This window comes from Lepisosteus platostomus, chromosome 9, assembly GCF_059453375.1.
Source record: "Lepisosteus platostomus isolate fLepPlt1 chromosome 9, fLepPlt1.hap1, whole genome shotgun sequence".
In the NCBI taxonomy this organism is placed as follows: Eukaryota; Metazoa; Chordata; class Actinopteri; order Semionotiformes; family Lepisosteidae; genus Lepisosteus; species Lepisosteus platostomus.
Genome location: NC_142619.1, coordinates 47,215,639 through 47,227,760, shown reverse-complemented (window position 1 = coordinate 47,227,760; position 12,122 = coordinate 47,215,639). Strand labels below are relative to the sequence as shown.

The following is a 12,122-nucleotide window of genomic DNA, read 5'->3' as shown; positions in this document are numbered from 1 at the left end:
TATTAAAAATCCATGTATTTATCAAAAAGTTATTTTCAGACATCAGCTGTAAAAGGTTATTTAAGAAAAAATCATATCACTTCGTCAGCTTGTCTTAACTTAGAAATGTCAATATTGAAAGGGGGAAAAGCCTATTGTCTTTAAATATTTAGCACAACATTCTAAAGGCAATGGTCTAAATAGATTAGCTCATTTAAATATATTTAAGTTTTTAATTTAAGTAAATCTGCCTTTTTTGTCAATACATACATTCATGGTACTTTTTTTAGAAATGTTGTATTGTCCTTTTTCTTTTCAACACAAAGCATAATGATTTGCACATACCCAGTTCTCAGTACTTCATTTTCTCATGTTTAGCTCTTTTTACAGTTGTTCTCCAGACAACCAAAGCTTTTTTTCTTGCTTTGTGTCCCACACATTCATTTAGGCATGTTCTAATTATTCCAGTTGAATATGGTTGCAGTTGCTTCCTGCAAATCACTAGAGAGCTCTAAAGATGTTTTTGAAAGTCTTATGTGGGGAAAAGATTTAATTGCCCATTTTCACAGATTGGTTTTACTACCACTGTGACATTTGCCTGTGTGGGATATAGCTTCTTCAAACCTCTATAAGGCAGTCTGGTCGGTACATGTGGAGCATGGACTCCGTTTTAGAATTTGCAACCTGGAATCCCTGTGGCAGGAGAGAAGCTGCAGCTTATATCTTTCCCTTTGATTTTAAATAAAAAGTGTATATATTCGTGTGCATCGACATTCAGCTTTGCTGCAAAACATGGACATGTTAATTATGAACAGTATTTTCCAAAAAATCTCAGGAAAAATGGAAGTCACAGAGAATGTAATTTTTACATAATATGGTAATATATATCCATAATATTATGTATATGAATATGATGTATAATATCAGTGACCCGATAATTTTGTCTCAGACCACCTGTCTTTAAAGTCTTTCTTTACAATATAACTTTACAATTTATTACATTATATTGAGCAGTTTTCTATTTATATACTGAGTGTCATTAAAATATACCAAATGCTGTTTTTCGCAAGCTCATTTGTTGCATTTTAATGCCTTTATTAAGTCTATTTAAAATAAACATTACTGTGTACAAGAAAAAATACTGCACAAATACAGTACATACTATACTTGAACCAAAGCATGTAATATGTTAAGGTTATATTTTAATATTTTAACTTGCTCAGATTTGTATGGAATGTACTGGGAGGTCATTTTATTTCACTTGAGTATCTAAAGTCATTGGTGACTATATTATACACAATACTCATTTTAGATGTAAAACGTTTACTTACTGATATATGTTTGGTTATGTGATTTAAAAAGAACACCTGAAGGAGTTCAGCTTGTACTGAGCAAAATGAATCAAAAGGCATAATGAATCACAGTTGCAAATGTGGTGTCATTTGGAGCCTGGGTTCGTTTTTTGTTCTTTGTTCACTTCTATTACCCTTTCATTTGTTCTGCTGTAAATATTTAATGTAATCTAAGTTCATCATATGGACTGGCATGACTGCAGTCTCTAGGGCACCACGCTGAGGTCTGCTAATGAGATGTGAACCAATGACTCTGGAAACTCATTTTGTGTTGAATGTGACATGCTTAATGAAAGTTTTCTTTTCTCAAGGTGTATCAAGCACAGGCTTGAAACACTGAGCAAATTAAATATAAAATTATTATGCCTTAATCAGTAGAATACTTATTCAGTTCTAAGTACTTTCAAAAATGCAAGGCAAGAAGTCCCCATTGCACCAGACCTTTTATCTTTGGTATGCTTTTGTCTTTGGACATCTTAAAGAAGCCACCTTTATAAGATCCACCCAGTTTCTAACCACTTCATCTAGTACATTGTCACAGGGGAGCCAGAGCCCATCCCTGCAAGCACTGAGCACAAGGCAGGGTACACCCTGGATGGGACACCAGTCCATCACGGGGCACACACAGACATGCACACACTTTTACCAGGTCAGTTGTCCTCGAAGCCAGTTAACCTACTAGTTTGTCAGGACTGTGAAAGGAAACCAAATTACTCTTTGGAAACCCACACAAACTCCGAGAGAGCATACAACTCCATGCCGATAGCACTGCAGGGCTGGAATTGAACTCAGGGCCTCCACACCACAAGTCAGCAGTCCTGACTCCTGTGCCACTGCACCGTGTGTGATATATTTGTGAAAACGAAGTTTAAAATAACATTAAATCTCTTTGTTTTCCCTTTTAGATGCATCATCCTATCCAAATGAAACCTGCAGATAGTGAAAAATCAAACGGTAAGTGCAGCAGTAATGTTGGTAGCAAACATACTGTAGGATGATGTCATTTTGGGCTGATTAGCTGGGACCTTTATGTGAGGGATGAATTATTGGGGAAGTAGCTGGGTCAGTGCTCGCTCAGGTTATAGCAGCATCCCAGCGAAAAACAGCATGTGTGAAGTTTATCAAAACTGCTTTTTAACAAATCTTTGTGACAGACCAATCTGAAGGCCCCCAAATTATAGAAAGGGACATCAAGCAAAGTCAAGCAAAAGACATCAATAATCCGATTATATTCATAAATGCTGACTGAAGACAATATGTGCACAGCCTGTCATGCCAGAAATAATGTACACTATTTTTGCCCCCAGTAATATTATATCACAAGACTGCTGTAAGAACGCTGGTGTGAGGTTTCCGTAGGTTCATTCGGCTGGTGGTGTTAACTTTGCCCTCCTTAATAAACAGTCCAAACAGAGGAGGTCTCAGAACACCCTTGGTTTATTAATTATTGATTTTCCCTTTCTTTTCACAACCGGATTACATAACCAGAGGTAGTCCAGTTCAGCCGTTCTTTATATGAATACAGACTTTAAGAAATGTATTTGATAAATCACTCTTTGATATAAAATTCACTCTTTATACCTGTTCTGTCTACTGCTATTATTGCAACACATCGGGTAAGTGCAATGTAGTATTTCTCTTTGCTCTGGTGGACATACTGTAGAACCACTTCACAGAATAAATGATCAACACATTATCTTTGGTGTGTGTGTTTGAAGGTTAGCATCAACACTAGTTCTTACAAGGAACGTTTCTGTTATTTTAAACTACATTAAATAACTTTTTTCATATTTTGCACAGGACGTGTAACCACAGTGCAGTCTTTTCACTACAGACATTCAAATCAGCAATTCTTTTAATATACACTTGAGTAATATCTAATTAATTACATTAATATAGTGCTTTTTATCTAAAAGCATCCCAAGGCACTCTACATATAGTATATCCTCTTCATCCTCCACATAAGTGCACTGTACACATTGCCAGAAGTTATAGAAGTGACAAATTGCTTCACCAGTTGGAAAAAGGAGTAATTTTAATTAGGCCAGATTGCACAGGCCCCGTGCAGAATTTAGTCAGGATACTGTTGTTAACACCCCTACTCTTACAAACAGAGCAATGGGAACTTTGATGAACAAGCAGTCCAGGACCTTATATTTACATATTTGAAGAACAGCTCCTTATACAGCACAGCACCCCCCAATGTCCATACTGGGGCATTGGTTTTGGAATTTGTTAAAGAAGGACTATTGCCACCTACTGGTCCACCATACTGGTTACAGGATTACCAGGAGATCTCACTAGGTGTGGGCATAGTCACCTTATTTGAATTACACATAAAAACAAAAATATGACCTGGTCACAAAGTACAATTGTTGCAGATGTCTAAGATCTGAATTACAATTAAGCAGAGCTAAAACCTAACTTAGATAGTTATGGTATTGTTTTCCTATGTTTTAGTTAAGTTTGAAAATTGGATTACTTACCACACTGGATTAAGTTTAAGTAATTAAACCAAATTGCTTTCCTGAATTCTTTTCAAATATTTTCTCACATCTGTTTTGTTATCTGTTGTATTAAGTAGCCAAGGCAAATACATAAATCATTTTAATGTGTCGGTTGCATTAAAAGAGATCAGAATTCATTCTGGTCAGGTATTCAAACAGATTTTCACATGATAGCCTTAGCCGAACGGTACTCTTGCTGGTATTTTTTGTCATTTGTTTTTAAGTTTTTAAAACTAAAGATGGAAAAGGTGCAGAATCAACTTAAACAGTAACTAGTAAAATCGTTACTGTAACTAGTAAAAAGGCAGGTCATGGCTACTCCTCTGCAGATGCTAGTTCACTGAAATAAGCAGTAGGCAAACAATTACATTCGTTTTAAGCATTTAATTAGTCTTTGTTACATGTATTCACTTTGTGAATTGCTTATAACCTGACACTTCAGCAGTATTCCTGTCAGTTTTTTTTTTTGTTTAAAGAGAGCAAGCATTCTTTTACTTATGAATGTGGTACTTTTTAAAGGAACAAGTAATTACGAGGATTTTCATTTCACACCACACCGAAGATGTCACCATTTGTTTTATCTACAAGGGAGATTGACAGTGTCAGCTTATAATGTGCTGAATTCTGAAGACTTTTGACAAAAGGTAGATTTCACTTTTAAGCATTTCACCGGAGAGGTGATGTATTCTGAGGTTTTCAGTTTCTTCAGAACTTTATTTTGAATTGCTCGAGATCCGTCAGCGTACGATGTATGAACACTTAGTCACACCGTTAACCATTTAAAATACTTTCAGCAGATGACCGAGAATAACAGTTTTCCTTTCTGAAAGCCTATTGCTGACAGCAGTGCCTTTTTTTAATGTAAATTTGAACATCTAAATGAGAATCCTGTAGAATTTTCAAGCTATAATTATGTGCCATATGTTAGCATTAACACATAGAAAACTTGTTAATTAATTCAGGCAGCTCTGGATACAGGTGTGACTTTGACAGATTGTACACTAGAGTGTTACCAGATCACAATTAGCATTGGAAACCAATTCTCAAACGAAGCGTCGGTAACTACTAATGCTCTTAAATTAACCAGCTGAACTGCCACTAAAACAAGAAAATCCTTTGATTACTGTGCCACTGTTTGCCCAGAAACCAGTCATTTGTATTGCTTAGCTTCCTGTCAACCCCTCACTTTCTGTCAAGAAGTCAGAACATGCAGTGACTGTTTTCAAATTAGACAAAACCAGTGCTCATTTTGTCATATAGGCTGGATATCCAGTGGGGCTGGGAAACTGGTTCTTTAGTTTTCCCCAATTAGACACCCTTTTATTCTGTAATTAACTGAGGAGGTATCACAGTGACTGGCTAGGTGATTGGTCAATGCTGTGGTTCATTTGTCAAGTCAGTAACTTAAATAATTGAATGAGCACATAATCAATATGTTAAGACTATGAAATGAGACACTAGTGCAGTGCAGAGTCCTACAATACACTACAGTAATACAGGACAGCCCTCCAGGGTATCGGAGACTAACAGGAGTTCATAACCAACTGACTGCTGAAAGGAAAGCATTTTGCCAATCTAATTATCATAATCACACATTTTATCAATTTAACTTTCTCCTAATTTCAAAATAGGGTTTTCATCAATAGGGGTCTTAATCTGTGTGGTTTGGTGAATGAAACTGTAGACATTCTGCCAGAAGAATGTACTGTAGGGGCAGCCCTTAAAAGAAAACGATTACAATTCTAAACGGTACTGGAATCATTTGGAAAATCTCAGCATGTAAATAGGTTGAAAAAATGATGCTTGAATAGATGTTCTTGTCCGTCTGTGATGTTTCCTTTTTCTATGTGTGTCTTGTAAACTTTCTGTGTAGTGCACACTGTAGTTTGACTCACATCTGTGTTACTGTATGTGGAATATAGGTCAACTGCTGTGTCCTTATACAACAAAAATAACTATAAACATACTGGTGTCTTTCTAGCCACTATAGAACAGAAACAATATTCACATTACAACAGTGTGTTTGCTGTCTGTTAAGTAACAAATTGCAAGTGTGAGGTAGTGTAGTGGTAGAGGTAAAAAGCCTAATGGGCATAATGGGAATATGTATTTGAGTGTAATAAATATCAAATCACCTTATAATGCCAAACAGCACTGTTTAAAAACCTTGCAACATGAAGTTGGGTTTTGATCAGGTAGAAGCCTGTGTATAAAATTCCCTCTAATGTGCATTGTCTTACATTTTAATATAAACAGCCGTTTGTCTGAAGGATGTGCATCTTACTCATTTATGTGCTCTGTAAATTAATAAGAGAATATTCCTTAAGCTTTCTCAAGGGTGATATATTTATAAACCGGATTGACTTTTATAACACTTATCTCTTGGATATCCTGGTGATTATTTAAAATGCACAAATAATTTACACAACAAAATAAACAAGTGTGCTATTCATTTCCCAGAGTGAAACTGACTTCTTATCTTTTAGCCTCACGGTAAAGTCTGTCAGTCTTCTCATTAACAATGAATTGGATTAGCATTACATCGAATGTGTTGAGGGCACACATGCACAGCTCTGCATCTACACTTTATTAAGCACTTAAATCCCTAGAAAATTAAGTTACGGTGTCAGTATGTTTCTTTGGTTAAGAGAACAGTGTTGAAGCTGCTTTCTTGAATGATCTACAGAAAGCTAATTAGCAAAATATGTAAGAACATAAATTAAAATGTATATAATATAAAAAGGGACCTAAAATTGCCCTTTGTGTGAAGAATTATATCCCTCAGGGCATTTTAATTGACTAATTCCCCATGTTTGTACCACCTGGACTATATTGTACTTTTTTTTCTTAGCTCCAAGGCATTGAAATTAAAAGGCTTACAGTTGTAGCAGCTACTATCATTAGGCACCCTCTTGGCACTTTTTTTGCACAGGCACCATACTTTCACAGTGCTTGATAGAGCACAGGTAACACTGCAATGAATAAGTAACTGCTAAATCCAGGGCATTCCATATGTTTTTTTTTTACAATTCTTATTTTTAAACTTAATTACATTATAACAACTTCTACAAGTAGTAGGATATAGTGGATATATTTTGACAAGAATAGTAAAGAACTAACTACAGACTTTTTGTAAGCTCTTTATGTTCCGTCCTTCAGTTTCATTTTGTTAGCAGAAAACCTCATTCAGCTACTTAGATAAAACTGACAGCTTGTTTTTACTTAATGATATATTAACATGTCCCTCTGTTATAAAATTATTTAAATTTGACACAAAAACAATTGTACAAAGAGTAAATTTGATCCTTTATTCCTGCTAAGAATACATGAAATGGTTTTGTGTTGAGCATTTAGAGTGGGTAATGATATAGATTCTGCTTTGTGTCAAGGTGTTTAATATTTACAGTCTTAAAGAAATTTTACCATAAGGTAATTTTCATTCATTCTTTGATTCTTAAGGCAAAGCTGTGTGTGGAAGTGTCTACATCTTAAAGTTCCTCCAAATTATTTACCAGTCATGTAATCTCACATGAATAAATCTTGTTGTAGCATTAAGATGATGAATAAACTCAGATTAAAATGCATCTTTTAGGCAGCTTGTTAAAGACATTTGGTAGAAAGGATCTGATTTTACTGCGTGAAGGTGTAATTCTTCAACACATATCAGACTGTGCTGTAAATTGTACATCTCGCTAATCATTAGTGGAATACCTGGGATTGGGAGAAAGTTGGTTTTCAATAAAACCAAAACGATGAGTATTCTTTAACATGTCTTCTTCCAATCCACGAGGAGGGGAATAAAGGTAGGGTAGATGATAGTGTTTAAATAAAAGCAAAAAAAGTGACAAGATACAGCTTTGACTCCATAACGTTTGAAGAAGATGGTTTTAAATTTTTTGCAGAGATTCAGACCAAGCAGCGAAAGGAAATTAGAAATGTTTCATAAATGAAAACGCTGGCCTGAAGGGGTGGTCCTGCATTCAGCAGGGAATTTGGGAGCAATGCGCTGAAAACCCAGCTTGATGTGGTAATGAGGCATTGATCACAGTGAGAAGATGAAATGGCCTTTTACTCATTCATTATTTTTTATCTTCTAGCCGTGGAAGACAGAAAATTGTTCATAGGAATGGTTTCAAAGAAATGTAATGAGAATGATATCAGGGTGATGTTTTCCCCATTCGGTCAAATTGAGGAGTGCAGAATTCTGCGGGGACCTGATGGGCTCAGTAGAGGTGAGTGTAGCCTCTATATTCTCTCTCCACACTCTCTACTCCAAGCTTCCCTGTAACATTGTTAAGCATCAAAGCCTCTCCTTGTGTCACAAGAAAGTTCTTTACTCAAAACCCTCAGGGAAGGGTAAGTGAAGAGATGCGTTCCTTTTAAAACATTATGCATGTTTTTAGGATTCAGATGCAAAACTCATGTAGCCTTTATTTGGGGCAGCAGTTGAGCTGACTCCTCTTTTAGAAAAGCACCCCTACAAGGGGTGGAAATGCCCATTTACAGTGTGTTTAGAACTGTGAGGAATGTACATGTATAGTAAATGCTTTAAGAATAATAATCCCCATGGAATTGTAATCATTTCAGAGATATTTGAATCTGTTTAAATTTGAGTAACTGCTTGTTACAAAGATTGTTAGCATTTAATCAGGAAATGATTGGCTTTCTTTATTATCTCCTCCTTCACAGACTACATTCCTTAACTCTGAATTTTGTTTGAGCATTTCTTTAGAGTTTTTACAATCTATAATCATAAAGATGTGACTGTTCCATACAACCACTGGCTGAAACAGTTCTGGGTGTTGTTTGTGGTGATCCAGTCCGCCACTTGCTCTTGTCTTTTTTGTGTTCAGCAATTTTTTTCCTTTTCTCAAAAAAAATACCACACTACATATTTGTCACTAGGACATGTTAACATTAATTGCCTCTTAGTTTCATGCTTAGAATTTATTATAAAAATTTTAAAGTTCAGCAAAGTATTTCCTAAAATTAAATAACTTCTAAATATTAAAAAAGGGATCTATAATGCTGAATTTCCAAGGCAGAAATGCCAACAAACAAATTATTTACTTGATAACACCTCACAAATAATAGAGATTCTGTTCTTCTCATCATTACCACACCTGTTATCAAACGTTCAAGCTACTCTATAGAAAACTCCCAAAGCCATGACAACACCTGACTCTTGATATCTATTCAACTGAGATGACAGGTATTATAGATGTGTTCACAAATACCTTTCTCGCTCAGTTCTACGTGCCTCCCAGTGATTCTGTCGAAGGGAGGAAATTAGTTTCAGAAACCTTTCACACTCGTGCTATTTATCTGTGCTGAGGAAGTGCGGGGATGCAGCTTTACAGAAAAATAAGAGAAATTGACCCCTGTAGTGACTGCCCCACTCCAAGGTATTGAAAAGACGTCCATTCTAAACCAAAAGGGCAAAGATGTCAAACCTGTTTGTCTTTATGTGCAGAATAGGGATTTTTTACTCTTATTACTGTTATTTGTGTTGTTGTTGTTGTTTTTGTTGTTGTGGTCTCATCTTTACGCCAATATAATTAAGACGTCAAGAGCTGTACTGTTTCTAACCACTCTCGCCTTCATCTGATGCCACGCTCTTACCCAGCCATCTCATTCCTCCCTCCAGCCTCTGTGCTCCTTTTTTGAGCTTACAACTTTTGTCTTCATGTTTATTATTATGAAAGATTACAAGAGATAACAGCATTCCCAGAGGCTGCCTGAAAGATCTCTCATAACGCACTTCTCAAAAACAGAAAGGGTTGTGGGGGGTGGGGGCTTTATCAGGCCTGTGATAAATAGGGCTTCAGGAAGGGCTCTTGTTCAAATCCTCCTCCAAGCTTATTATACACTTCACTGCCTAGTATTGAAATTCAATATCAATCAATCTACTAGTTAGCAGTTCTGCTATTAATAAAATATGGATCATACCACATGTGGATGTGCTGTGCCTTGGGACTTACCCTACTTTCTTTAAAGGACTGTTCTACAGTCAAGTAATGGAGGAATGTGGTCTATTTTTATTTCTGTTAGTATCTAGATTATACATCCAGAAGCAGCACAAATAAAATATTTTAAAATTTCATTCTAAACTCAGGCATCACGTTTAATAAATTATTTTAATTACAACATTCCTACTGAGTCTCAGGGAAGACAACAAATCATCCGAGGGAGATAAAGAGAAAATGGAGTGGAGGCTTCAGGTGCAATTAGCTGTCTAGCTGGCTTTGCAGCTAAATCTTTTGAACTTTTTTTATGCCTGTTATGACAAAAGTGGGGGGAACAGAGCAGGAAAAAGCAGAAATGCGAGTGGTATTTGTGATTTTTTTTTTCCTCACAAAGCAATGTGTTTCTTAAATAAAGTGGGCACAAAAACCTTTGTTCCACATTATCCTAGAATATCAGATATTTGGACTCTGCCATTTGTAGAATATTCACACAATCTCAACAAAACCTAACTGATTAACATGTTGTGATTGCTTGAGCTTTGTGCAAAAGGGCTTTGTGGGTAGTTAACTGTATAGCTCACAATACAAGAACATCATCTGCTTAGCCAAGATGCACTGGAAAAAGAAAATTGTACTGTATGTCATGTGTTGGACAGCTAAAACCCTCTAATCTGTATCTGAGTGTGTGTTTAAGATGATCCCCCAATTTTCCAAATAGACAACAGGAGACAGGAATACAGCAGTAGGCTGCAAAAATGCAGGCAAAGCAAATCCAGTTCCCCATTCATTTGAGAACAAAGCAGGAGACGATTAACTCGTCTTAGGAGTTCATGATTTACATTCAGAGAAATAGTTTCCAAAATTGAAATCTGGATAATATACCAAAAAGTGCCGTTAACAAATGCATCACTGTACAGTTAGGGACTAACCTACCACTACTTTTTAAACATGCTGCTGTTTTTTTCTGGGAGTTCTTTCAGACATTTTCTATATCTAATCTAAATTTCACAATTAGGTGTGTCTAAAACCATTGTTTCCTGCCACCTATTAACCTACTTATTCCTGTAATGGCTTTTAAGAGTTAAACATAGAAAAATAGGAATTTGGAAGCAGTACAGATGGATGAAAGTAAATCTGCAATTAATGTTTTGTTTCCTACAGACATTATTTCCATGAGTGGATGGTGTTCTTAAGCTGAAAAGTGTATTGTGAGCATACTCCATAGTTTGCTAAAGGCTCTTGAGGTAGTCATTGGGCACTGCTTTCTCTTGCCACTGTTTGGTTAAAATGTCACTACAGTCATGACTTGATAATCTAATCAGTTTCATCCGCTTCATGTTTCACTGAGCAATAAAGTCATCTTGAATAATCTGTTAATATATGTATATTTCTTAAAATGCTTCTGTTTCCTTCGCATAGCCTGGGGTTTTAAAATGCTTTTTTAATTGTCTTATTTCAGAGCTTCTAATCAATTTCTGGGATTGAATAATAGGAGCTACAATAGAGTGAATATAGAATTGACAGAACATTAGAACATCTATTGAAATGTAGTCACTAGACTGAAACATAATAATTAGGAACATTATGATAACATGAATTACAACCATTTGAAACACTGTGATCTCAGACATTTTAGATTCTGGAATTATTTTTCAAAACGGCTTCAAATCTAAGATGTGCCATTTTGTCTGGTACAAGTCTAATATAAAATTTACCAGTCAGTGTTTTATTTTTTTAAAGAGATTAACAGTAGAACACTGGACCCATCCTGGAATTGTTCATTTGAGTGAAATGCATAATCCTGCATTCTGTCAGGGTGCAATTTTTCTTCTGGCATCCTAGATACACTGCCACCATTTTAGAACTTGGGCAGGCATTTTTCATCATTACGACGAGCTCTGCTCCCTTTAGCCCAGGTGGGGAGAGCTGTTGGAGAATTCATCGAGAGGGATTGAGAAGATTTAACAGATACATATAAATGCAAATCCTGAGATGTAAATCAGACATGATACTTTATTGCTGGAAACTGGTTTCAATCAAGTGTAACCAATACACTAAACCCTTAGCATTTTAACCCCCAGACTGTTCAGTGTCACACAATGAAAAATGAGCGCCTCTTGCACGTTCTTGTTAGACTGTTAACCAGTAGCCAGATTAACAAGTCAGTGCTGTGAATGGATAATTAGAGCTGTTGTTTATTTTCATGTTCTACTGAGAACAGTGTCGTCTTGTGGCCGTTCTCGTAGACTGTGTTGGTTTAACAAGTGTCCAACCCTTTTGTCTTGTTGTTTTTTTTGTCTCTCCTGCTCCCTCTCCCA

The 12,122-nt window shown here is 36.1% G+C and overlaps 1 protein-coding gene across 28 annotated transcripts in view; it reads left to right on the top strand.

Moving 5' to 3' along the window:
* celf2 (cugbp, Elav-like family member 2) overlaps window positions 1-12,122 on the top strand; it is a 207,546-nt gene that overhangs the window by 162,748 nt on the left and 32,676 nt on the right. For all 28 annotated transcript variants that reach the window (XM_088645332.1, XM_088645341.1, XM_088645335.1 and 25 more), the window contains 2 exons: window positions 2,237-2,285; window positions 7,936-8,070. In XM_088645332.1, coding sequence (XP_088501458.1) covers window positions 2,237-2,285; window positions 7,936-8,070 — 184 coding nt within the window. The remainder of the gene's footprint in view (window positions 1-2,236; window positions 2,286-7,935; window positions 8,071-12,122) is intronic.